Source organism: Amphibalanus amphitrite, unplaced genomic scaffold (genome assembly GCF_019059575.1).
Source record: "Amphibalanus amphitrite isolate SeventyFive unplaced genomic scaffold, NRLGWU_Aamphi_draft 000391F_arrow, whole genome shotgun sequence".
NCBI lineage: Eukaryota > Metazoa > Arthropoda > Thecostraca > Balanomorpha > Balanidae > Amphibalanus > Amphibalanus amphitrite.
The window spans coordinates 66,026-93,095 of NW_024881885.1; the positions used below are offsets into that span (position 1 = coordinate 66,026).

A 27,070-nucleotide genomic window follows, 5' to 3' on the forward strand; every position below is an offset into this window, starting at 1 on the left:
TGTGTCGATATTATATTTCACCTCGCACAATGACAGGGAACAGAGATTCACAGTTCAAACAGAAAAATTTAAAGTCCAAACAAACAAAAGTCCACTTTCAGCATTAAATTGCATCACTTTTGTGGGAAGACACTGTAAGCAGCAAAAATGAGTCTAGCTTTTAATTGCAACACCACGAGCTGTTGCGGGAAGACAATACTTTGGTGTAACTCACAGTCAGATTCGCGCCTCCGCATAGCCGAATCACGTCCGGTGCTGACTTTTGAGCGTCTCAATTGGGTCGGTATATAAATATGAAACATGGAATGTCTAGATATCGAACGTTTTGCGTCGGAATGCCTTGGTTCACATCATCGACTGGATACAATGCCCTTACATAAGGTCACATGCATCTGTGAACACGTCACATACACTCACGGTGAAAAGAGCACTGTCATCCGCTGGAGCTTTTGTGGCATGAGAGCCACGTAAAATCCAGCCTCACGAATGTCTCACAGGCATAGCTGTCTTCATAGCTTCACAAACAAATGTTCAACAATCCCGCCCACTTGTCCGCTCACAGTGTCACCGCCAAGCATCTTCTGTTCAATGAACTTAAAGCACACACCCTAACAAATTCTCATAATTACAGACTAAATTGATATGATCTCTGTGTCTTAATGCCACATTATGATAAGCACCGCCACATCGAAGGCAGATCTCATCCTCCCCTATCACTTTCCTCGCCAAATAGCGGCACTGCACAAAGCACACGGTAAACCTGACCCAATACGCTGAATCCAGATGATGTCACTGGTTCAGACACTCTAGATTGTCCGCTGTCCGTCCTTCCTCTGGTCCGGTCAGACCCGGAACAGGCGCCGCTCGGCGATCTCTTGGTCCGGAAACGACGCGTGATGGTCTGTTGGTCCGGTCAGACCCAGAACAGGCACTGCTCGAAGGTCCGTTGGTACGGAGGAGACACCGCTCTGTGGTCCACTGGTCCGGTCAGTCCCGGAACAGGCACTGCTCAGTGGTCCATTGGTCCATTTGGCCCGGTCACACCCGGAACTCGGTGGTCCTTTGGTCCGAACTAAGCGCCGCTGTGTTGTCCTTTGGTCCGGTCAGACCCGGAACAGGCGCCTCTCTGTCGTCCACAGCCAGGCGGTGAGCACGCCGGCGGCGGCCAGCAGGACCAGCACCAGCACGGCGGTGACGGCCGTGCACAGGTGCCGCGAGCGCAGCTCCGCCTTCCTTCCGAGCTCCACCGAGACGCCTCGCAGCTGCAGCTCCTGGGAGGAAGGGACGCACGGTCAGAGAGACGCACATAGCCTGCTAGGAGCGAACGGTCCAGCCCCCACCGCGCAAGGACACTGACAAACACGTTCCATAGGTTAAAAATAGCTACTTTATCCTCATAGAAGCTTGTTCGAGTCAGCGAACTACCGCCCGCCGGTCGGTGCAGGTCGTTCAAAGTCAATCGGACACGTTGATTGACTTAATTTTACAGTTAGTGACACGGTGTGCGGCCGAACAACGAGGAAAGTGACGTTTCAATGGTAGATCGGTGCTAAAAATCAATCAGCACCCCGGTCCGGCGCGTTTACAGTCGTTCAACTCCCAGAACATGTGCACTGTGCAGGAAAATGAGATGAATTGCTCAATCGGAAAACGTGTCCTTGCGCTCAACATTGCGACGGACGATGTCTTTGTTGCTTTACCGAGCCTGGCAGTCATGAATCAGATCAATTTTCGTCCTCATGGCTGATCTTTCCTGGTCGTTTTTCCTAATCCAGGAATGTTAATAACCGAGTGACCGGCGCACCGTGGGGACTTATGCCATCCTAGAACGACATAAGTGGCAAATACGAGTATTTTGATATCCACTTTTTTGTCATCCATTTCACGTATAATTGCCCAGTGCATCCATACCCGACCTTAAATCCTTTCAAAAACGATTGCTTACACCTCAAAACACCTCTCAAAGTGTAGCATTGTGCTGACCAGCATCCTGCTTCCCGGATATAGCGAAAAAGCACATGACAATGAAACGCCCGCTCACTCGTTTCCCTGAACAGTAGCTTAAAGTTGCGATATGTTTACATTATCTGTGTTTAATGAGGAAGATGATGATATACACGAAAATTTCCAAAAATCAACCAAAGGTATCATTTTCGAACCAAATGCTAAAAATTTTAAAATGCTTTTGATTCCAGGAGTTGAATCAGGAAACTGTTACCCTACAAAGTTTGATACGCGGTGGTACGCATGACAACACATATCAAAATGTTCTCCAATAATTTCTGCATCGGGGGCAACTCTCATTTTTTGCCGAAATTTGCCTAAACCAGTCACTATGAGACGTCAAAGCAGACGGTGACGCGTGGTTTCTTACGCCCCGCCGGGCCGCGCCGCGGCGGGTTACCCGACCGCGGCACACCGCCTGGGGGATTCCGGTCAGTAGGGGTTGGTAGGAGGGAGGGAGGGGGTGATACCATGTTGACCTTGTTATTTTCCATCGCCAAATATTGTTCTTGGATAAATCAACAACGCTGTTGCAACGCTGCGTCTACATTACTGGCTTCTACAGTCAATGTTCACCTTAAGAAGCTTGAGTTATGGAGCTTTGATATAGGCAAATCGAAAACTGATATAACTTCGTAAAGTGGGGGTGTAGGTTTTGGGGGTGGTGATCACGATTTTCGTGTTAGTTTTGATCAATGATGATCTTTTTCATGCAAGGTCGGGTCAGGCTAGACCCGACGATTAGGTGCCCTGCCGCCTATCCATAGAAGGCAGGTGTAAATCACTTCTAATGGCTTCGTAACAGGTTACGTAAGCACCAAAACTTCTTATTAAAGGTTTTAACGGGTGTTAAATTCGAAATTATTTCCAAGCACTCAACTAGAAAAATGCTTACTCGAAAAGGAATTCGAAATTATTTCCAAGCACTCATCTAGAAAAATGCTTACTCGAAAAGGTTAACTAAGGTCATCTAAGCTAAATGACCTCGACCTAACCTTTGACCTTAAAAATGCCAGGAACAAACAGCATTTCATATGTTGGAGCGTTAGCAGCCACAACAAGCGCCGATAATGTGCGCTCACATGCGCCAAATCGATAGCAGCCTAGCCTGGTCGGGAGAAACAGGTCATATGTCAAAACTTATGAAAGTCAAGGTCATGAACTTTCAGTTCATGTATAAAATTGACCGACTCTAAGGTATAGAAAGTTTAGTCGCGTTCCACCACGTTTTGCTTGAGTTAGTTGCGAAAAACCGTGGGGGAGGATCTGTTCGACCCCCTCCCCTTCAAGTGCAAGGCTTCACAAGGTTAAGTCCGAAATGCCTTTTGATTATTGGGCTAAACATGAGCAAATATCTATTTCTAAAAACAATTATAGCTTCGTTCCACTTCTTGAACGCTTCCACGCCCACGATGCATTGCTAGCCGAAGACGACTTAGCGCTAAGTCTATGGGGGAGGGATGGATGCAACAAGGGAGCCAACCATGTTGTCTGGGATCAGTAACCATTAGACCAACCATTTGACGGCGAAATAAAGCTAGTAAAAGTAGCGTAGGGTGCGGTATGAATTAAGTCGTGCTAGGATGGACAAAGTCCCCACAGTGCGGCGTCCGTCCGCCCGTCGCCTTCTGAGGAGAAAGTCTGCCAATCCGGGCTGGATCGACCCAACCCCTCCCTCCAGCCGGCGGCAAGGTGACGGATTACCGGGCCACTGGCGACGAGGATGGCCCGCCCAGGCCCAGACGACGCCCCTTTTCCTGCAGCCCTGCCACCGCTTTCCTTATTAGCATATCCAACAGTGGACAGAACGGCTCCAGACCAGTATGATAAGTGCTGTTTTTGCATGCATTGCCCCAACAAAGAAGCTGCCTGTCACCTTGAGGTGGGCATTTTTAAAACACCTTTGGACATCAACCGCTATGAATTGTGATATTGTTTGAGGTGACTGTTGAAGTGATGCCACCCTGGTTGCCAAGCGACTTCTTTTAACAAGGACGCTATTGTTTTAACGGGTCCTAATCCATTCAAGGGCAGCCATCCAATTTCTACAGTTTGGTTGCCTTCTCCGTGTGCATTGTGATTTACCCATGCCTCCTCTGTAGCTGCTACGTGCTTCCGATTTTTCTTTTCTATTAATTTGCCATTGTTTCTCGGAGTGTTTCTTTCAAAGCATGCGTATTGCCTGCCTGCAGATCGCAGGTACCGGGATAAGGGAAAACCAATGCGTATATACGTTCAGGGAAGGATAAAACATGCATGGAGGCGGTAACTCGGGAATGTTGATGGTCTCACCTTTTTGCCGCCAGCGCTGTGGCTCAGTCCGGTGAGCCTGCTGAGCATGTTGGATGCGTAGAAGCCCTTGTTGCGGCCCCTGCCGACTGCGCGGCGGGCGGGCGGCCGGTCGGCGTGACGCCGGGGCCGCGGCCGCGCCGGGCCCGGCTCGTTATCCACGGTGTCGGCCGAGAAGGTGACGCGTCGCTCGCTGCCGCCCTCGGAGCTGTCCGAGGGCAGCAGGCGGCCGCGGCTGCCGGCACTCAGCCGGCTGTCCCGCGAGTCGTCCGAGCATGCGTCGGACGGCGTGCGCCGCACCGAGCGGCTCGGCTGAGAGGAAGCGTCCGAGCCGAGCCGGCCGCGCCGCCGGCCGCCTGCCGACGACGTGTCAGAGGGCAGCAGCTGGTTCAGGTAGGCCGGCGGCGGCGACTCGGCGCGGGTCGGCGGCCGGGCCAGCGGCGGCGGCGCCACGGCCACCGGCGGAGACACGGGCCACGCGTACAGCTCCTCGGAGAGCGCCCGCGAGAAGGGCCGCGGCGCCGCCAGCTCGGCGTACAGCTGAGACAGCTCGGAGCTGGCACGCGACGGCGGCGCCGGGAACGGGCCCTCCCCGGCCGCCGAGTTCCGCCACGGCAGCGCGGCCTCCAGGTCTCCCGGACCTCCGACCGAGCTGGGTACCTCCTGGAAGCGGCGCAGGACCGGCGGCGACTCATCTCCCGACCACAGCACCTGCAGCAGCGGCTCCAGCGTCCGGTCCCAGTTGAAGCTGCCCGGCGGGGGTGCCAGCGGTGGCAGCGGCGGCGGCGGGGGCGGCAGCATCACATCAGCACCGGCCGCCCCACCGGCCGGGGAGCCCTCCCAGCGGAAGCTCTCTGCCCTCGTGGAGCCGGCTGGCGAGCGGCTGTCACTGGTGCCATCTCGGACCGAGCCGGCCGGCGTGGTGCGCGGGGTAGTGAGCCGCAGCAGCGACTCAGTGACAATCGAGTCCGGCTGACCGTCCGTCGGCGGCTCAACTTCCTCGTCCGGAATGGACGGCAGCCGGCCGGGCAGCCCGGCCCGCGCCGGCGGAAAGGTGGCCCGCCGGTCCAGCGGGAACCTGCCGACAGCTCCCGGCGGCGGAGCCCGGCGGCCCGGCCAGGTGGGTCCCACATGATCAGCCACCGTCATGTACCCGGTGACGGAGAGGCGCCGCGGCGGCTCCGGGACCGGCGCGTCGCCCACCGCCGAGGGCCACACGGGCCGGGGCAGGGTAGCCGGCCGGCCGGCGGGCGCGCCGGGCCGCAGCGGACCGCGGTGGATGCGCGGGCCCCTGTGCACCTCCGGCAGCTCTCCGTGCTCGGTGAACCGTCTCAGCGAGGCGGGCGGCGGCGGCTCGAGCGAGTCGGGCGGGCCGCCGGTGTCGTCCGCGGCCGCCTCCAGCTGGAGCGAGCTGTCCGGCGGCGGCTCGTGCCAGTAGGTGCTGCCGTCGGCCGCCGACCGCTGCCAGCCGGTCCGTTCGTCCTCCGCCGGCCGCACGCCGCCCGGCCAGGCCTCCTCGAACATGGGGTTCGTCCTGGAACGGTGAGGACAGACTGGTGTGAAGCCAGTTCAGGGAGAGGTGACACCACACAGGACAGTCGGCACACGAAATGCGTTCACGGTAATCGGTATACACGTGCATATCATGGAGATCGTATGACAGGGCAATGCAGGCCCCCATCTCGGGAATTCACGCTGTGGGGCATTGTGTTCGCGGAAAGGTTCATTATACAGCATAACATCAAGAGCCGTGTAACCTCAGAGCTATTTATACTTTTATGGTTACGAAGTCATCAGAGGTAAAATGAACAAAAGAAAACAACAGATGACGTTAGTTAGGGCTATAACATCATAATTTCACAGTCCGATGAGAATCCCCACAACGTGTTGCGTTGATTTACGACATTTTCGCGTGACCGTCCGCTGCGACGTCCAGGCAGCGACCCTCCGTCCCTACCCCTCCGGTCGCGTCCTGGCGGCTGCCAGCCGGTGCGAGCGAGCCCCGACCATTAGCTACGCCAGGCCAAGGAGCTGAACCTGAACGGTTTACGACCACACGTTTCGACACCGGCGACCAAATAAGTAGCCGCGCCAGATCGACCTTTTTTGACGACTGATTGACGCGTTGGTTACACAACGACAAAACACGTCGGTAAAACGGTCCTAGGTCGAATGACGAACGATTCTGAGAAGTCCAACCGGGCCGGATGACTGTGCCGGGGACCGGCCGAATGCAGCAGAAGCGCCTGAATCATGCCACCTTTCCAGTTGGGCCGCAGCCGGCGGCGGTGCGGGGGCGGGTGTGAGTCATTCGCGCGTGTCAGCTGGGCGGGCGGGCGGCGGCTGCGTGCACCGGTGGGATGTCCGCCGGTCGCGGGCGGCAGGCGGTAATCACCGTGTGTTTGTGTTGGGAACGGCAGCCGCGCCGGTACGACAGCCGGCCGGGGGGTCGGCCACCGTCCGCCGCCCGGTCAGCTGACCGAGAAACCGCCGGCATCCGGCCGGGGCCCGAGCGGCGAGCAGGCAGCACACCTGCCGCCCGGCCGGCGCGCAGCGCCCACTGCGAGTCACTGCTCACTCCACTCCACGGTCCGAGCCACTCCAAACTCCACTCCTCGAAACGCTCCACTCCATTCCAGACTCCGCTTCACTGACGGGGCAGCGGGATGGCCCAGGAGCCAAGAGTCGCGGAGAGGATGACGGGAAGGACCAGAGCATTGCCCAAGGGCACCGCTACTCGTATGTACATCGTCCACAGCTCTGTTCCCCGTAACTCCGCTAAGTGCAGGGGTCGCCTTACGGTTGCCCTGAACTCCGCAGCTGTTTTACTGGCGTCAATACAGTCTATCGGGAGCTGCTCCCTGTCATCAGTGAGGCTGTGGCTTTCCTCAGTGCCGCGTCTGTCTGACCGCACGGTACTCGGGGACAGAGGAGGGGCGGGCACGGTCGGCCACAGCGCAGCGCCGCGCGTCCGGTGACGCCGCCGGCCGCAGCCTTTGAAGCGGACAGGTAATGCCGACTGGTTACCGCCGCCGACAATTACCCCGTCCCCGACCGTGGCCAGTGAGAGCGTCAGGGCCACATTCCGTCCACATCTGCGCCTCTCGGGCCGACCGGACGGTAACTATAACGCGGCGACTCCGCCACTCCCGGCCTGTCGAATCGTCTATAGAGCCGTGACGAAAAACTTCACCGGTCGCGACCGGCGCGGCCAATTTGCGACCCGTGAAATGACTCCCTTTGGGGTATAAATATCCCGCCGGCGTCTGTGGCGGCCGGTTCGGGACGTGGTCATTAGCACTGCTGTGTCGGGAGGACCGGTGCCGGTACCGGACGGGGAGGCCCAGACCGAGCGAGCGGGACGGCCCACCGGAGCAGCACCAGTGGAGCGAGCCGGCCGGTGTCACGCTCCACCGGCGAGACGCTCTCCGGCGACAATGACCGGTGACGCCGCCGAGACAAAGACGGCGCGGCGGCGGCGGTCGCGGCCGCGCTTTCGTCTCGTGGGAACGCCGTTTGTACGGACGTGCCGTGCCCGGTCTCGACGTGACGTGCCGTGTCGCCAAGGATCGGCTGGTTGACTCGGCGACGTTTTAGCTCGTAGCTCATCACTCGAAAGATGACAGAGAATTCCATCACCGCGAATGGCGGCCGTCCTACACGGAGAAGTGCGACCCCGCACTGACCGATGAGAGGTTCGATCGTGACCTGTGGCCACAGGAACCGGCTCCGAGCCACGGTCCAGCCGTGTGGGAAATAACGACCGATAGGTAAACAGCCGGGCGGCCGCGGCGCCAATAGTGAACTCCCGACAGCCAGGTGCGGTGCCGGGAACACATGGGAACTGAAAAATGCGGGACACTAATGGGAATCTTCCCGATGGTTACAGCATGATGCAAGCGAAAAGGCGATTTGCATGATCAATGTGATCGTTAAGATATGAATGCACCATGTCAGCATCAAACGTGACACGTCATTCGTGTACCGTTTACCAAAATTTAATGTCATGAAGGTAGCTTCGAATAAAGCGGTTCCAAATTTAGAAAACATTCCTTCACATCAGTCATTGAAATGTTAATGAACTATCTGACAGTGTAACGGTTGTAGTCGTATGGCATTCGTAGTCGTTTATATCGTCTCGATTGTTATCGATAACTTCGGAAGCCACTGACCCGACCGGTTTGAATGATTAAGTGATAATATACCCGGACATTGGAACAAGGGTCATTGCTCATAGTACCTTGGCTTTGACCAAGTCAGGTAAAAGTTTTGCCGCCTTTATTTCGTACAATCGTTGATATTCCCAGCGCCACTGATGTATTTTGCCGTCTTAATAATGCATAAAGCGTTGAAATCGATTAAAATGTAATGCGTTTGCATGTAAAGCGCATTAAAAATATAACCCCAAACCACAAGCATTAGGTTCGACTGGTTGCTGTCTGTAGACGGTCAGCTCGAACGCTGCTGCGGCCGATCCGCCGTTCATGGCTCTCGGATTACGCGGGGCCCGTTTCTCAGAGGTCCGTTCATGAGTTCGGTGGTCGGCACGCTGTATAAATCCGACGGGAGTGCCGCCGAGCTCGGGTGAAGTCAACTACCGCTCGGGTCGCTCCCACGATGTCCGATCGGACGTGGTCGAACTCCGCGGTCGTGACGGCGGCTGTCAGTACAAAGAGCGGAAGTCGGAAGCACCGCCGGACCGACGACTTAGCTGAGTGACCCGTGAGTGCCACGGATAGCGGAGAGGATCCCGGACGAAATGGGGCACCCTGACCTGCGACTGCAGTGACCCCCCAGATCGAAACTGGCATCACGCGACTCGATGGACTGATGGACTTTACCGGTACTTGCTAGAAGGAGCCTCCAGTAAAGGCATTAAGTGGCAATTGCTGTTGAGGAAATTGTAAGGCCGCGGCTGTTTGCATCATGCTATCATATGGCGAAACGTTGCGGGATAAAATAGATACGGATCCGTGAGACCGATCGGTTTTATGCCAGTTCTAGCTCCCGAGCTTTATCCGGCACCCAGTTTAGGAGGTAGATCGCGAGGCAAGATAACCTAGTTAAAACGGACTAACACCGCGCAAGGTTGCTTTCTCGTCGAACAAACGGAAGCATTCCGACACGAAAGGTTTGTAATGCAGTGGAACGGATCGTTCAAGCGAAGTGGAGCAGGCCGTTCGGATAACCGAATGAGAGATCACGCAACACAATGCTTCTCGGGAGCCCTGATCCCGCTTTCTTGTAACCCACAAATAAAAACTATCAAGCCCGATAGGACGATAAAGTTGCCGTTTCGCTCTTACCTTGAGACGGCGTAGACGGTCTGCTGTTTGTCGACAGGCCCTGCGATGACCGCCAGTGGGTCATCGGTCAGAAGGTGCACGCCCGACGGCGAGCGACGCCCTGCCAGCCACGACAGCATCGCGGCCAGATCTCCGTTCCCAGCAGTCGCTCAGCTCAGCAGCGGCTGCGCGCTGACCATCGCCCGTGCGGCGCGGCGAGCTGATCCGTCGGCGTACCCTGCAAACGAGGCACAAACCAGTCGGCGGCGGCCGGGAATGTCGTCCCGCTCCGTCCGACCGCGCTGTCGCCGCGGCCGTTAGACCGTCGGCGGCGGCGGCGGTGGCTTAGTGTCGCGCTGGGAACAGTTTACCGGAGGAAGCGCAGGCGTCCTCCGGGTCACCTTCCTCCGCGGACGACCGACGTCATCACTCCGTCATGACCAGGACCATGGGAACGCGACAATTACCGCCGCGGAGTTCCCACGAGGTATATGAAGTGCAGATTAAAGACCCCGACCCGGAGTGATGGGTTTGCTTAACGACGGTGACGCGAGAGGTTCATCTAAGGTCACGCGCGCGGACAGGCTCTGTATTATTCCATTTTATAACGAATATGGGAGATGGCATGCATTAGTCACACGTCAGCCCCAATTTCGGAAAACTCGATGGAATCTCAACATTCCATAGCGAGTCGTGTTTGTTTGATCAAATAAAGCCTGAACGTGACGTCGATGCTTGACCACAGGCATTTCCACTCCGAGGCGCCATCCACGAAGAGGTGACGTGACCGGTTACCGATGAAGGTCACACCAGCATCAATGATGGAACTAGTCCTGACGACACCGAGGAAAACATGGATCCAGTGACGCGGACGACGCCGGGGAAACATGGACGGCGGGCGCTCGCTGGGGCGTGACTCAGTGCTGTCCCGTCGGCGTGTCTCTCACACGGCACCCGCCGGCCCTATTCACACAGGGCCGGTCTCACAGTAAAGCCCCGCGCCGGACGGACGTGATCGCACGGCACTGCGACAAAACACGCCACCGAACTGGCCGGAATTCCAGCCCACTGACTCAGCCGTCGGCAGGCAAGGCCGCCCAGCTCTCCAATCGGCTCTCATCTCAACTGGGGCCGGTTCGTGGAAACCAAAACACACGGACCTCAGTCGTGATCGCTATCGGTACGATCAGCACGGAGTACCTACACACGGGCCAGTAAAAATGGGGACAGATTAGGGTGATGTGATGAAACCGCATGTGAAACGGACGTAGGTACTAGCACTGCTCTCCAGCCGGAGTCGCGCTCTTACCGTACCCGCCGAGACGGACACAGATATCATGATAGGGATTATCTTTGTCCCGCACGTCTTTTATTAGTGTCATCCAAAAAGCCGCATGTAAGGACACGACAGGAAACGAACTGGAGTAAAATGTAAAATGGCCCCGGCGCGGTGGTGCCAGCCCAACGATTGTTTTTGCCGAGCCAACGCCCGTCTCCCGCACCCATTGATTTATCGATTCGGCCCAGCATGAAAGTCGGACGCCAGAAATTCGAATTTTCCGAATACATCCGGAGGCTGATGGAAACACGGTGCTTACCGATTGAAACGTTTCTGGTGAATATAATATGCAATAATGTATTTATGTGTGAATTCATTCGCGATCGTCATTAGAGGTCTCCGTGGCTTATGACATCCGTGACGTGTGTAAACGGGCTCTTTGAACTTATATTGGGAACTCCAAAACGACGAGGGAACAAAGCAACCGTTGGAAAGCGACTCCGCCAGACTGAGATAATGTATGCAAACTAACTTCGCGTAATTGATGAATCGTTGATCGATAGGCGATAGCAAACAATTATGCCTACCCAATGCTTCCAAGGCAGGCCCCAAAGTTCAACTAAATGATCAAATCTATAACTGACGAATGGTCATTCATCATGCTCACTACCTCGGACAGATCGGCACCGGTGTGAATGATAACACTGTTTGTAACCTATCACTCAACTCCCCTCCCCTCCCCCAGGCGGCACAGCAAAGCACCGATGCACCGCCGGAGCCGGCGGGGCGTGGCGCCGGCGCCGTCCCCCGGCACGGGCCACTGACCTGCGCTGGTGCTCCGTGCTCCTCCTCACCCACCGTCCTGTGTTCACCACCCTTCGCGTCGGTCCGCAGCGGCCGACTGACTGCGTCGCGCCGCGCACCTGCCCAGCGCCGCCGAGCGTCACGGTGCTCGAGCGCCCTCCTGGACGCCGGTCACGTGATCCAGCCGGTCTGCCGGTGCGTCAACCCGCCACCGGTCACGTGACCGACCGGCTGGCCAGCGGAAGAGGGCTCGACCGGCGGGGGTGAACGGACGCCGCTGCGACGCACGCTCTACCGACGCGAGGGAGCTGTCGACGCGACACGGCAGCGATGGTTAGATACGGCGATACGATCTGCGGCTATGTGTGGCCATCTGATGCTGTGCAGACCGCGTAACACGGAGGTGTGAGACTGAGCGACTGAGCGACACCACTGCCTCTGCGCTGGTCGTGCTACCGGAAACGCGGTTCTCACGCGATAATGACGGCTTGCAAATTAACGGGAGGCGAGCATCTTCCGGTAGTGTATTAAAAGTCCGCTGAAATCGCTTATGATGGTGAGTCTTGCAATCAGAGTTTTAGATATTTTGCAATGTGTGCTGCATGCACTGGCGATTTATTCTACCTATCCACTACGTTTACATAGTCTCATTAGTCATTTACGCCCCATTACGCCTACCCTATAGTAGGTATATTTACTGAGTGTCTAAATGAACGTGTGATATAAGTTCATTTTTTAATGACGAAAAAGATTATTATCATTCTAGCATTCCTGAGTCAATTGATGGCTTTGAGTCAATTTTAGTCCCAATTGATAAGTTCATGCAACGTTATAAACGTTGCATGTCGTTATAGTCGGGACAATAATCCGGTAACGTTTAGGCATAGTGTCAGGTGACCTACGTGGCGGGGATTTGGTCTGGATCACAATCTCACAACGTGAAGAAGGCTGCCTACATACCGCGATTGGTCAGGATACTAGAACGAGAAGACGGCGACAGTGACACTGATGCCCTAAAGACAGGTATGTAGCATTCGAGCTGCACCGACGCACCGTTCGATTCGCCGCGTACGACTTTCAAACCGTTTTAATTACGACCGTCTCAACTGACCTCGCCCCACGGGCACCAGTTGATGAAATTTATTGGTAGGGCTCAATGATATGCGTTAGGATACTGAAGTCACCATTACCATGCAACGCCTAGCATTAAAATGTTGAATGGAATGTACCTATTCGTAGAGCTCAGACCCTGGCTACTACGAAATAGGTTGTTATTTACCAGGCCTTTATAAAACGACACCATGGGTCTGTTCCTTTGGCTCCTCAGAAAAAAGATGAGAGGAGCTTTGAGGAGGTTGGAGGAGCCAATGGAACAGGCCCATGGCCGCGCCTGGTTGGTAGTTGTTGGGCTGTTGCTAAGATAGGAGAAGGAACATTGCATTGATCTTACAAGGTAACCGAGCCATACACATAATACATAGGTTAGGTCACTTAGGTACCACATTCGAAACGGCTGATAACAATTCGAAACCTCAAACCACATTCGAAACGGTAAACCAAGGCCGTATAAGTTCCAGGCGGTAAACAGCCTGGAAAAGATACCTACATCGGCAAGCGACTGGTCGCCACTTTCCTTATGATCGACCTGACCTACCAGTCGCTGAGTCATAAGGCTGCAATCTTTTGGAGCACTGAGGCCATCGGAGGTACTTAATTTGGTATCAGAGATTGCAAGAAAAGCAAATTAAGCCGCTGGCGCTATTTATTCCGATCGGCTTAGCAGTTTCTTAGACGTGGGTAGGTTGGGTCACTGCGGTCACGGTATATGGAGAACTGATTGGGTGCAATCAGCTCGACTTCCCAATCTCAGTTCTCACCACGTCTGTCAAACTAGCAGCGAGCAGCGAGCAGCGAGTCCAGCAGCGAGAAACGGGCCATCCCGATTTAGCTGAAATTTGGCTCAGAGAGCCTTCTCAGCACGCTGATTCCGAAAATTATGGTCTCTAGGGTGGAAATATTGACCGTTCTCGAGATAGAACCCTCTAAAGTTCTTACCACCCATGACCGGGCCATCCCGATTTGGCTGAAAATTGGCTCACAGAGCCTTCTCAGCACGCTGATTCCGAAAATCATGGTCTCTAGGGTGGAAATATTGACCGTTCTCGAGATAGAACCCTCTAAAGTTCTTACCACCCATGACCGGGCCATCCCGATTTGGCTGAAAATTGGCTCACAGAGCCTTCTCAGCACGGTGATTCCGAAAATCATGGTCTCAAGGGTGGAAATATTGACCGTTCTCGAGATAGAACCCTCTAAAGTTCTTACCACCCATGACCGGGCCATCCCGATTTGGCTGAAAATTGGCTCACAGAGCCTTCTCAGCACGCTGATTCCGAAAATCATGGTCTCTAGGGTGGAAATATTGACCGTTCTCGAGATAGAACCCTCGCAGCGAGTCCAGCAGCGAGAAACGGGCCATCCCGATTTAGCTGAAATTTGGCTCAGAGAGCCTTCTCAGCACGCTGATTCCGAAAATCATGGTCTCTAGGGTGGAAATATTGACCGTTCTCGAGATAGAACCCTCTAAAGTTCTTACCACCCATGACCGGGCCATCCCGATTTGGCTGAAAATTGGCTCACAGAGCCTTCTCAGCACGCTGATTCCGAAAATCATGGTCTCTAGGGTGGAAATATTGACCGTTCTCGAGATAGAATCCTCTAAATTTCTTACCACCCATGACCGGGCCATCCCGATTTGGCTGAAAATTAGCTCACAGAGCCTTCTCAGCACGGTGATTCCGAAAATCATGGTCTCAAGGGTGGAAATATTGACCGTTCTCGAGATAGAACCCTCTAAAGTTCTTACCACCAATGACCGGGCCATCCCGATTTGGCTGAAAATTGGCTCACAGAGCCTTCTCAGCACGCTGATTCCGAAAATCATGGTCTCAAGGGTGGAAATATTGACCGTTCTCGAGATAGAACCCTCTAAAGTTCTTACCACCCATGACCGGGCCATCCCGATTTGGCTAAAAATTGGCTCACAGAGCCTTCTCAGCACGCTGATTCCGAAAATCATGGTCTCAAGGGTGGAAATATTGACCGTTCTCGAGATAGAACCCTCTAAATTTCTTACCACCCATGACCGGGCCATCCCGATTTGGCTGAAAATTGGCTCACAGAGCCTTCTCAGCACGCTGATTCCGAAAATCATGGTCTGTAGGTTGGAAATATTGACCGTTCTTGAGATAGCACCATCTAAAGTTCTTACCATCCATGACCGGGCCATCCCGATTTGGCTGAACGGTCAATATTTCCACCCTAGAGACCATGATTTTCGGAATCAGCGTGCTGAGAAGGCTCTGTGAGCCAATTTTCAGCCAAATCGGGATGGCCCGGTCATGGGTGGTGAACTTTATAGGGTTCTATCTCGAGAACGGGCAATACTTCCACCCTAGAGACCATGATTTTCGGAATCAGCGTGCTGAGAAGGCTCTGTGAGCCAATTTTCAGCCAAATCGGGATGGCCCGGTCATGGATGGTAAGAACTTTAGAGGGTTCTATCTCGAGAACGGTCAATATTTCCACCCTAGAGACCATGATTTTCGGAATCAGCGTGCTAAAAAGGCTCTGTGAGCCAATTTTCAGCCAAATCGGGATGGCCCGGTCATGGTTGGTAAGAACTTTAGAGGGTTCTATCTCGAGAACGGTCAATATTTCCACCATTGAGACCATGATTTTCGGAATCAGCGTGCTGAGAAGGCTCTGTGAGCCAATTTTCAGCCAAATCGGGATGGCCCGGTCATGGGTGGTAAGAACTTTAGAGGGTTCTATCTCGAGAACGGTCAAGATTTCCACCCTAGAGACCATGATTTTCGGAATCAGCGTGCTGAGAAGGCTCTGTGAGCCAAATTTCAGCTAAATCGGGATGGCCCGTTTCTCGCTGCTGGACTCGCTGCGAGGGTTCTATCTCGAGAACGGTCAATATTTCCACCCAAGAGACCATGATTTTCGGAATCAGCGTGCTGAGAAGGCTCTGTGAGCCAACTTTCAGCCAAATCAGGATGACCCGGTCATGGGTGGTAAGAACTTTAGAGGGTTCTATCTCGAGAACGGTCAACATTTCCACCCTAGAGACCATGATTTTCGGAATCAGCGTGCTGATAAGGCTCTGTGAGCCAAATTTCAGCTAAATCGGGATGGCCCGTTTCTCGCTGCTGGACTCGCTGCGAGGGTTCTATCTCGAGAACGGTCAACATTTCCACCCTAGAGATCATGATTTTCGGAATCAGCGTGCTGAGAAGGCTCTGTGAGCCAATTTTCAGCCAAATCGGGATGGCCCGGTCATGGGTGATAAGAACTTTAGAGGCGTTCTATCTCGAGAACGGTCAATATTTCCACCCTTGAGACCATGATTTACGGAATCACCGTGCTGAGAAGGCTCTGTGAGCCAATTTTCAGCCAAATCGGGATGGCCCGGTAATGGGTGGTAAGAACTTTAGAGGGTTCTATCTCGAGAACGGTCAATATTTCCACCCTAGAGACCATGATTTTCGGAATCAGCGTGCTGAGAAGGCTCTGTGAGCCAATTTTCAGCTAAATCGGGATGGCCCGGTCATGGATGGTAAGAACTTTAGAGGGTTCTATCTCGAGAATGGTCAATATTTCCACCCTAGAGACCATGATTTTCGGAATCAGCGTGCTGAGAAGGCTCTGTGAGCCAATTTTCAGCCAAATCGGGATGGCCCGGTCATGGATGGTAAGAACTTTAGAGGGTTCTATCTCGAGAACGGTCAATATTTCCACCCTTGAGACCATGATTTACGGAATCACCGTGCTGAGAAGGCTCTGTGAGCCAATTTTCAGCCAAATCGGGATGGCCCGGTAATGGGTGGTAAGAACTTTAGAGGGTTCTATCTCGAGAACGGTCAATATTTCCCCCTAGAAACCATGATTTTCGGAATCAGCGTGCTGAGAAGGCTCTGTGAGCCAATTTTCAGCCAAATCGGGATGGCCCGGTCATGGATGGTAAGAACTTTAGAGGGTTCTATCTCGAGAATGGTCAATATTTCCACCCTAGAGACCATGATTTTCGGAATCAGCGTGCTGAGAAGGCTCTGTGAGCCAATTTTCAGCCAAATCGGGATGGCCCGGTCATGGATGGTAAGAACTTTAGAGGGTTCTATCTCGAGAACGGTCAATATTTCCACCCTAGAGACCATGATTTTCGGAATCAGCGTGCTGAGAAGGCTCTGTGAGCCAATTTTCAGCCAAATCGGGATGGCCCGGTCATGGATGGTAAGAACTTTAGAGGGTTCTATCTCGAGAACGGTCAATATTTCCACCATAGAGACCATTATTTTCGGAATCAGCGTGCTGAGAAGGCTCTGTGAGCTAATTTTCAGCCAAATTGGGATGGCCCGGTCGTGGGTGGTAAGAACTTTAGAGGGTTCTATCTCGAGAACGGTCAATATTTCCACCCTAGAGACCATGATTTTCGGAATCAGCGTGCTGAGAAGGCTCTGTGAGCCAATTTTCAGCCAAATCAGGATGGCCCGGTCATGGGTGGTAAGAACTTTAGAGGGTTCTATCTCGAGAACGGTCAATATTTCCACCCTAGAGACCATGATTTTCGGAATCAGCGTGCTGAGAAGGCTCTGTGAGCCAAATTTCAGCTAAATCAGGATGGCCCGTTTCTCGCTGCTGGACTCGCTGCGAGGGTTCTATCTCGAGAACGGTCAATATTTTCACCCTAGAGACCATGATTTTCGGAATCAGCTTGCTGAGAAGGCTCTGTGAGCCAATTTTCAGCCAAATCGGGATGGCCCGGTCATGGGTGGTAAGAACTTTAGAGGGTTCTATGTCGAGAACGGTCAATATTTCCACCCTAGAGACCATGATTTTCGGAATCAGCGTGCTGAGAAGGCTCTGTGAGCCAATTTTCAGCCAAATCGGGATGGCCCGGTCATGGGTGGTAAGTCTTTATCTCGAGAACGGTCAATATTTCCACCCTAGAGACCATGATTTTCGGAATCAGCGTGCTGAGAAGGCTCTGTGAGCCAATTTTCAGCCAAATCGGGATGGCCCGGTCATGGATGGTAAGAACTTTAGAGGGTTCTATCTCGAGAACGGTCAATTTTTCCACCCTAGAGACCATGATTTTCGGAATCAGCGTGCTGAGAAGGCTCTGTGAGCCAATTTTCAGCCAAATGGGGATGGCCCGGTCATTGGTGGTAAGAACTTTAGAGGGTTCTATCTCGAGAACGGTCAATATTTCCACCCCTGAGACCATGATTTTCGGAATCACCGTGCTGAGAAGGCTCTGTGAGCCAATTTTCAGCCAAATCGGGATGGCCCGGTCATGGATGGTAAAAACTTTAGAGGGTTCTATCTCGAGAACGGTCAATATTTCCACCCTAGAGACCATGATTTTCGGAATCAGCGTGCTGAGAAGGCTCTGTGAGCCAATTTTCAGCCAAATCGGGATGGCCCGGTCATGGATGGTAAGAACTTTAGAGGGTTCTATCTCGAGAACGGTCAATTTTTCCACCCTAGAGACCATGATTTTCGGAATCAGCGTGCTGAGAAGGCTCTGTGAGCCAATTTTCAGCCAAATGGGGATGGCCCGGTCATTGGTGGTAAGAACTTTAGAGGGTTCTATCTCGAGAACGGTCAATATTTCCACCCTTGAGACCATGATTTTCGGAATCACCGTGCTGAGAAGGCTCTGTGAGCCAATTTTCAGCCAAATCGGGATGGCCCGGTCATGGGTGGTAAGAACTTTAGAGGGTTCTATCTCGAGAACGGTCAATATTTCCACCCTAGAGACCATGATTTTCGGAATCAGCGTGCTGAGAAGGCTCTGTGAGCCAATTTTCAGCCAAATCGGGATGGCCCGGTCATGGGTGGTAAGTCTTTATCTCGAGAACGGTCAATATTTCCACCCTAGAGACCATGATTTTCGGAATCAGCGTGCTGAGAAGGCTCTGTGAGCCAATTTTCAGCCAAATCGGGATGGCCCGGTCATGGATGGTAAGAACTTTAGAGGGTTCTATCTCGAGAACGGTCAATTTTTCCACCCTAGAGACCATGATTTTCGGAATCAGCGTGCTGAGAAGGCTCTGTGAGCCAATTTTCAGCCAAATGGGGATGGCCCGGTCATTGGTGGTAAGAACTTTAGAGGGTTCTATCTCGAGAACGGTCAATATTTCCACCCTTGAGACCATGATTTTCGGAATCACCGTGCTGAGAAGGCTCTGTGAGCCAATTTTCAGCCAAATCGGGATGGCCCGGTCATGGATGGTAAAAACTTTAGAGGGTTCTATCTCGAGAACGGTCAATATTTCCACCCTAGAGACCATGATTTTCGGAATCAGCGTGCTGAGAAGGCTCTGTGAGCCAATTTTCAGCCAAATCGGGATGGCCCGGTCATGGATGGTAAGAACTTTAGAGGGTTCTATCTCGAGAACGGTCAATTTTTCCACCCTAGAGACCATGATTTTCGGAATCAGCGTGCTGAGAAGGCTCTGTGAGCCAATTTTCAGCCAAATGGGGATGGCCCGGTCATTGGTGGTAAGAACTTTAGAGGGTTCTATCTCGAGAACGGTCAATATTTCCACCCTTGAGACCATGATTTTCGGAATCACCGTGCTGAGAAGGCTCTGTGAGCCAATTTTCAGCCAAATCGGGATGGCCCGGTCATGGGTGGTAAGAACTTTAGAGGGTTCTATCTCGAGAACGGTCAATATTTCCACCCTTGAGACCATGATTTTCGGAATCAGCGTGCTGAGAAGGCTCTGTGAGCCAATTTTCAGCCAAATCGGGATGGCCCGGTCATGGGTGGTAAGAACTTTAGAGGGTTCTATCTCGAGAACGGTCAATATTTCCACCCTAGAGACCATGATTTTCGGAATCAGCGTGCTGAGAAGGCTCTGTGAGCCAAATTTCAGCTAAATCGGGATGGCCCGTTTCTCGCTGCTGGACTCGCTGCTCGCTGCTCGCTGCTAGTTTGACAGACGTGTTCTCACCTGGGTCACCTAAACCTTAGGTCTATTTTTCGAAACGATGGCACTCTTTTGTACGATTAATAGAGTGGTGGCAAATACCTTTCGATTGGTCCAGTGGGTCCAGTGTTTCCGTAGATGTAGGATGACCACCAAGGATGGCTACTTGGTTTGCAGTGGAATAATGTACGAAAGACTTGAGATGTTACTGAAATCTGGCGCAGGAGGTTCATTTTAGTACCCTTTAACTTTTCAAGTACTTTTCTACTAGATGTATTATTTGAAGATTTATTGCCCGTTTTTGTTTTTATTTTGTTTGTTTTATTTTTTATAAATATGGTAGAATATTCAAAAAATATTTTATGGAAAAAATTAGAATGCATTTGGCTAAATTGAAATGCATAATAGCACAAAATTACTTGACCGCTAGGGCTGCCTTAAAATTTGTCGACTAACACCAATTATGAGAAGTGAACTAACCCGAACTACAGCCTAGAAATATTCAAAATAGCATTTTATTCATTGAGTCATTTTGAAGCACATATTGAATTAATATAGTTGTTACCTATATTTCCACCATAATTGTGAAGTGGGACTCCTTTTGTTTTGCTGACATTGGTTTTTGGATAGCAAATTGAGTGCTTTTGTTTGCTAGGACATGGCCAAGGCTACATATAAACCATGGCATGAAGAGTAATTGAATTAAAAAATTTGCTGTAACAGTTAGGTGAGTCGGTGACTGTCTATTATTTCATATTTAAATTTTGACTTCACATCAATTCACATAGCTAGTATTTTCTAATATGCACAGGCTTCTTATTCTTATTAACGGTGAAAAATTGAAATGGGGTAAATATGGGGGACGCCGCTGAAGACAGGGCGCTAGAGGGCATATTGGTCACGTGATATTTGGAACTTCTCCCGCTCCGTGGGCCATCTACATGCTTAACATCACATGTAAATTTTACGAATCTTGTCAAATTGCCCCAGGCACCCTGTTTTCGCACGACGGTGAAACCGGCGCCTGGGGCGATTTGATCAAGGTTCGTTAAATTTACACGTGACGTTTGGGATAAAGAAGGCCCATGGAGCGGGAGAAGTTTCAAATGTCACGTGACTAATATGCCCTCCGGCGCCCTGTTTTCACCGGTGTCCCTGTTTCCACAGTCATCCAATGTGGGGTTTCATGTTCAGTATTAACTGGATTCAGTCATATTGAAAGCCAATTGCACTAAGATAAAAATAAGTTGAGGGAAGGAAGTACTGGTAGGGAGCTTGGCATATAACTGATTTCCATAAGAAATACTCTGTAAGTAATGATGGTTTCTCATGCTTCACCAACTTTAAAGTGAATGCTCTTTCATTGTATGGCCTATTAATGCAGGATTGCTGAGGTGATTTTTGCACCAATATCTAAATCATTGTGCATATGCAAAGCAGTCAATAGATCTTATGACCAGTTTGATTGATTAAGATTTGGGGTCAAAGGCTTACCATATGAAGACTTGCAAATGAGCTTTGTATATGCATATTCAGTTAGTGTTCACAGACTAGCCAAAGATTTGCAGATACCAAGATCTAATGACAAATATTTGCAGAGACAAAAATGCCATGTACAAAGATGTGTCAAAGATTGATGCTTAGTAGAATATGAATAAATGCAAAATGAAAGAGGGATCAAAACTGAGGATAAAGATAGCCACAGATGAATAAATTCGAAATGGTGATTGTTATGGTTTTGGTTATGGATGAAGATGTTGAAATGGACTGTGGAATAAACTGAAATAAGCTTTCCATCTATGCCATGGCCAACAATGCTTTAAGATTGTTTAATGGTCTTATAATATAACAAACAGTAGCTGGTAGGTTTAGTGTAGGTACCTATCCTAAAGAGTTCCAATTGTGGTAACTCTTTGTTTTGAACAAACCGGCTTTAGCTTTAGCCTGAAACTAAATCTGCCATCATCTGCACTGCAGGACCTCAACAGTTCAGATGTTCTGAACACTGTTACAAGCATTGTCTCACCAAGTGACCCTCCTATTTTCAGGGAGCCTTTGGTACCTATCTGTGTTTCCATGCTGTCATCTCATCTATGTGCTCTGCCTCTGTTACAGTGGTGTGCTGCAGCCATGAGTCAGTTTGTGCCCAAGGAGCTGGTCTGGGTGAAGCTGGGTGGTGTCCAGTGGCCAGCCGTGGTCAAAGACAAGACCGACCCAGAGTGTGAAGAATTTCTAGAGGCGCTGAAACGAGACCCCATCGTGGTTGTCGAGTTCTTTGACAAAAAACTGTGAGTACTTATATAGCAATATCATAAAAATAAAATGATAAAATGTTCCAGGGCACATATTTTCAGGACACTATAAAAAATAGTGTCCTGAATAGAATAGTGTTATAGACTTCTGAGCCTAGTGCTGCATAAAGTCGCCCTAAAAGCAGTTATTATACTGCTGTTCCAGATATTATTCCTTTCTTCAGTCTATTCAATATTCAAAATCACAATATATCACTTCCTGTATTCCATTTTTTCATGTCACTCCCAAGTCCCCCCTCGAACCCAGATTTTATCCAAAAACAATCACAATATTTGCGGGAGACATTGCACTGCTCGGCACCTCCATGTTGAGGTCATTTTATAATTGCTAGCAGAACACCGCAAATACACAACAACTGCTAAGTGTTGACAGAATTTTCGTTGGATAGCTCGATCAAAAACATCGATGTACTCGATACTCGATGTATCGGATACTCGAAATGTAACGGGATATTATTCTGCTTTATTTTGCGTGATCTGCGTTGCAATCCAGTTGAAATGTATCATAAGATAAATTTAAGTTGGAAAGTGTGATATTGAACATCGTGGATATCTTCCACTCCGAACACCTCAAGCCCCAGCTCATCTACATCATAGCTCTGCTCTGGCACAATAAATGGGAAGTGCGGCTATGTTCTTATCAATCGATCTTTGTTTTCAGCCATGATGTGCACAACACAAATCAAATTTGTCGGTACAACTGCGAAGAAAAGGACGATATTGTTCTTAAAAGCTTACGTGAGTATGAATTATGAAATCATCACAAACACGTAGGAAGGTAGTGATAAGATTAAGATCACAGTTATGCAGCGGTAATACTACAGTAGTGCAAACTGCAATAATGCTGTTGGTACGTGGAATGTGAATCATGATACGTTTTAAAGAGGCTACACACCGTTTGTTTACCGGTTTACCGGTAAGTTTTGGCTTTGCATCGCGTAAAATCATGCTTATGGGTTAATCTGCTTTCTGATGTGCTATCACGATTTATTGCGCCCTTTCAGAGCTGACCAGAAACAAGTCTGATATCGCTGAGGACTTTAAGAAGGATATAATCACGGCAGAAAAGCTAACCGATGGTGATATCCACATTCTGAGCCGGGAAAAGTTCAGCATGACTGGTCGTCAAAAGTACGACGAACTGTTCGGCTCAGGTCGAAAATCCAACACCACCAAGGCCGGTGCCAAGCGGAAAATACCACGGACCAGTGAGAACTCTCCGAAACTGAAGACCTCCAAGTACTCTGATCTGTTTCCGGAGGTCTCCAAGAGCCGGAAGCCGGTATCGAAACCAAAGAAACCAGCCAAACCGGCGTCCGAGTCGCCGCGACCCATCACTCACCCTCGCTTCATCGCGGAGAACGACCACAAGATTCACATTCTGGCACCGGACAGTCCGGAAGCTCGCACGGTGGCGCCATCTCTCACCAACCCGTACCGCTGCTCCGAGTGCGGCTTCACCACCGGCCGTCTCAACGTTCTCGTGATTCACAACAAAAGCCACGTGGCAGCCGCTGCGGCTAAACCGGCCACTGCCAAGCGGAAAAACAACGCTGAACCGAGAGACTCCACCCCGAAAAAGAAGAAACGCCCTGCGGATGGAAGCACAGGAAAAGTCGTAAAAGCGAAGGTTGAACGGGGCGAAGGTACGCCGAAGAAGCTGTCGAAGCCATCGCCGAAGAAATCCGCACCGAGCACGCCGAAAAAGTCTCCGAAGAAGGAAGACAAAGTCGAAGAGGTGAAGCCCAAGACGCCGGTGAAGCTGAGTCCGCTGAAGCCGGCGCAGTCGTCGCGGCCACTGCTGCTCGAGGACTGGGACGAAGACGACGACGAGGAGGAAGCTGAACGAGCCAAGATCCGGTCGGAGATCGAGCGCTTCATCTGTGACAAGAAGACGCCGACGAAGATGGACGACGCCTCGGGGCCGTCAACCTCGTCGGGAGGATCACCAGCCGAAGCGTCCAACGACGACGCTACGAAGCTGGGCGAGGACACCAAGGATGAGAGCGTTGATGTCGAGCCGTTTACGCTATCGGAGAATGATGCGGAGCGGGTGGAAGAGACCGAGGCGGAGCGGGCGAAAGAGGCCGATGCGGAGCGGACGGACGAGACCGATGCTGAGCGCACGGACGAGACTGAGCCGAGCGCGGCCGAGCCGCCGTCAGCCGACGACGAGGAGGCGGCCAAGAAGCAGGCTCAGCGTGAGCGAAACGACGCGCTGCTGCAGGCAGCCGTCGACGACGTGCTGGCTGAGACGGCGCCGGTGGCGCTGCCCACCCTGCCGCCGGCGCCCGCCGACCAGGCCGCGCTGAGCACCTACGAGTTCACCGGTGCCGAGCCGGAGCCGGTGGCGGCGCGGCCACGGCCCGTGCGCGTCTGTCCGGCCGGCTCGCCACCACCGCGTGCCGCCGACGCGGTGGACGTGTCATCCAGCCGGCCAACACCGACCTCATCTGCAGACGGACCGCCCGCCGCCACGGCCACCTCCAGCCTGCCGCCGAACCTGCAGATCCTCTCCGTGCCGGGCACGGACGGCCAGCCGGACACCTACGTCTTGGTGAGCGTCGACGAGCGCGGCAACGTGCAGACGGTGAACCCGCTGGAGAACCTGGGCGGCCTCGGCGCCGACACCCTGCTCGCCTATGAGGTGGCGCAGGAGGATGGCAGCACGCGCACGGCCTACCTGAACCCGGCGTCCCTGTCGACGAGCGCCGACATCAAACAGTTGCTCGGCGCGGACGAAAAGGTGGACTCGACCACCCAGCTGCCCGACAGCAGCGGGAAATAACGCCACTGTCGACAGAAGGACGGATTGTTTGGTGGAACTTTATTGAAACACGAGACGTTTTATCGTGGAGTGGTTGTAGAAATTGTTGACGATGTTAGCCGTAGATTTTGACTCGTAGAGAACTCGCGGCATCGGTAGGAAATCATGATCATCGCCAATATGTGGTTGAGGAAGAGTGTCATCGATATGCAAAGTTTATGTCGGCAGGTTGGATGATTTGTGTATGATTGTGTAGTAGAAGTTTCACGATGGCACTTGGGACGGACAGAATCGCGGCGATCGGGTTGGGGTCGCATTGATGCCAGTCATTTGGTCGGGGTGGACACACGACGCGGCTATCGCGTTGCATAAGGTCACGTAGAGACGCGTTATGTAAATGAACTGGCGGCGTGCGCGCGTCCGTGTCGAGGCTATCGGAGGTGGCAGGTTCAAATCAATGGCGTTACAATATTTTTATAGCATGTTTCTGTCTGGAGAAGTTTTGTGGGACGAGTTTCCACCGAGAAACTACTAACGACGTTGACACAGCGGATGTTTTGAGGCGATCATATTCTGCGGACTGGCGAGCGCCTTGTGTCGTTTTCATATTGAACCATAATCACACTGTTTTTCTGTGCTGCGGTGTTGTAGTGTTGCGTGTTGTGCGTCTCATACAAACTGTTGTGCTAAGCACTGTGTGTGAATCTTTTCGCACTCTGCATGTTTCTGTTTTCATTTCGCCGAGCTCCCTGGTATCCAGCGAGAAGCGACCGCCGCGCGGGACGTTTGTGTAGTAATGTATTTCACAGGGCGTCCTTACCATACATATACAATATACATACGTTCACCATAGTATTCATCACGCGTGACCGATGCGTCGGCCATGGAATTCGCCTCTGCCGACCGCGAGCGGGCCTCTCGACTCACGATTACGAACAGAACCTCCATGCACACACGAGCGCGAACACCAGCGGACGGCACAGCGCGGCGGTCCGACATATTGCTGGCGGCCGCCGGCCCGGTCCCAGCACTGAACGGGCGCCTCCCGCCCCAACCGGGTCACACCGGGCAGCACAGGGGAGCCGATCACCCATCAACGGGCCACCCGCAGTGCCCGGCCCGCAGCGGGAAGGGTCGGGGCGATCCGAGCCAAGTAAGCAGCCTGTAAGTCAGAGGGCGTGTGTCGCCATCACTGCGCAGTGCGCACCCATCCCTGTTTCTTCGGCACGACACGGGCGCAACCCGCACCGCGGCGGTGCGGTGAGCCCTGGCGGCTGGCGGCGGTAACTGCTGACGAGCGACACCTGACGGAGGCCGGCTGGACTGTCACCTGTCCGTCATTACCAGACAACGTCTCCTCCGCGGCTCCCGGCTCCATCACGCGCGATCGACTGCCACCAGAGTCAGACTCGTGCGGCACTTCGGACCGCGAGACGGGCCACACCTTTGAGCGGCTGCCGACCGCACCCGACGCCGTCGAGCGCCGAGCCTCTCATCCCAGAGTCGCCTCTGGTCACCGCAGCGTGCTCCCGCAGTGCACCAATAATAGAATAGATGTGTGAATACATTGCCATAGCTAGTGAGTGGGTCGGAGCGGCGCTGGCCGCTCTCACAGGTGCTGCCGAGGCGGACCGATCGGCGCGGCGGCGGCGGCGTACCCGGCGAAATGGTGCTCGGCCGGCGGCGGACCGGCGTAGTGGCCCCAGTGAGGCGGCGGCGCACCGCCCGGCGGGGGCAGCCTGCGGACACGGCGCACTGTCAGTCGGCTGGACACTGAAAGGGCACGTCACGAGCGCCGCAGATACACGAGTAAAGTAAAATTATGAACAGTTACAAATGAGTTACAATGCTAATGGCAGCAGAACGACGGAGTTTACTTGCATACGAATTTACTTGCATTAGCATTTAGCATGTAACGAAACTTGAGGCAAATAAATAGGGTACAGATTTGAGGCCCAAACGGCATCGAGGTGCCATCGATGATAATGATAACTGAAGATATCAGGCGATTCCCAATTCCAAACAAAAGTATTTTCCCGAACAACGTTTGTCGCGGCACAAATGAAGAAAACGCAAACGCAAAAGCGAGACTATGTAGCGAGTTGAGGCACGAGTAGAACAATGCTGACAGCGTGTGGCACAGATGTTGAAAGACAGCAGAAGCAGCGCAAACAAAAGGCATTCATTGAACATCCTATACGGCAGTACTACACCTTTTTGCGTTAGCTTTTGACCATTGGGCAAAACATTTGTACACATTCGCCATATAGGTGGCGCTACAAATGGTCGGTTGGTCACAAAGAATCACCATTGTGCAAAACTATTCG

The 27,070-nt window shown here is 52.4% G+C and overlaps 3 protein-coding genes across 14 annotated transcripts in view; 1 reads left to right on the forward strand and 2 right to left on the reverse strand.

Moving 5' to 3' along the window:
• LOC122390305 (extensin-like) lies at positions 1 to 19,844 on the reverse strand. Of its 2 annotated transcripts, none has more exons than XM_043383074.1 (4): positions 19,767 to 19,844; positions 9,600 to 9,816; positions 4,297 to 5,827; positions 1 to 1,271 (listed from the first exon to the last, which is right to left on the reverse strand). In XM_043383074.1, exons 2-4 carry the CDS (start codon positions 9,716 to 9,718, stop codon positions 1,104 to 1,106), a joined length of 1,818 nt encoding a protein of 605 aa, XP_043239009.1. In that variant the 5' UTR covers positions 9,719 to 9,816; positions 19,767 to 19,844; the 3' UTR covers positions 1 to 1,103. The 2 variants fall into 2 exon arrangements, with proteins under 2 accessions (XP_043239009.1, XP_043239008.1); XM_043383073.1 differs by lacking the exon at positions 19,767 to 19,844 and adding an exon at positions 11,683 to 11,766.
• LOC122390304 (proteoglycan 4-like) lies at positions 19,669 to 25,595 on the forward strand. Of its 5 annotated transcripts, none has more exons than XM_043383072.1 (4): positions 19,669 to 19,708; positions 21,780 to 21,952; positions 22,638 to 22,714; positions 22,981 to 25,595. In XM_043383072.1, exons 2-4 carry the CDS (start codon positions 21,795 to 21,797, stop codon positions 24,762 to 24,764), a joined length of 2,019 nt encoding a protein of 672 aa, XP_043239007.1. In that variant the 5' UTR covers positions 19,669 to 19,708; positions 21,780 to 21,794; the 3' UTR covers positions 24,765 to 25,595. The 5 variants fall into 5 exon arrangements, with proteins under 5 accessions (XP_043239007.1, XP_043239006.1, XP_043239005.1 ...); XM_043383071.1 differs by lacking the exon at positions 19,669 to 19,708 and adding an exon at positions 19,732 to 19,850; XM_043383070.1 differs by lacking the exon at positions 19,669 to 19,708 and adding an exon at positions 20,142 to 20,391.
• Positions 25,525 to 27,070, reverse strand: part of LOC122390306 (signal transducing adapter molecule 1-like) — a 9,970-nt gene continuing 8,424 nt past the window's right edge. For all 7 annotated transcript variants that reach the window (XM_043383080.1, XM_043383076.1, XM_043383081.1 and 4 more), the window contains one exon: positions 25,525 to 26,482. In XM_043383080.1, coding sequence (XP_043239015.1) covers positions 26,353 to 26,482 — 130 coding nt within the window. In that variant the 3' untranslated portion in view covers positions 25,525 to 26,352. The remainder of the gene's footprint in view (positions 26,483 to 27,070) is intronic.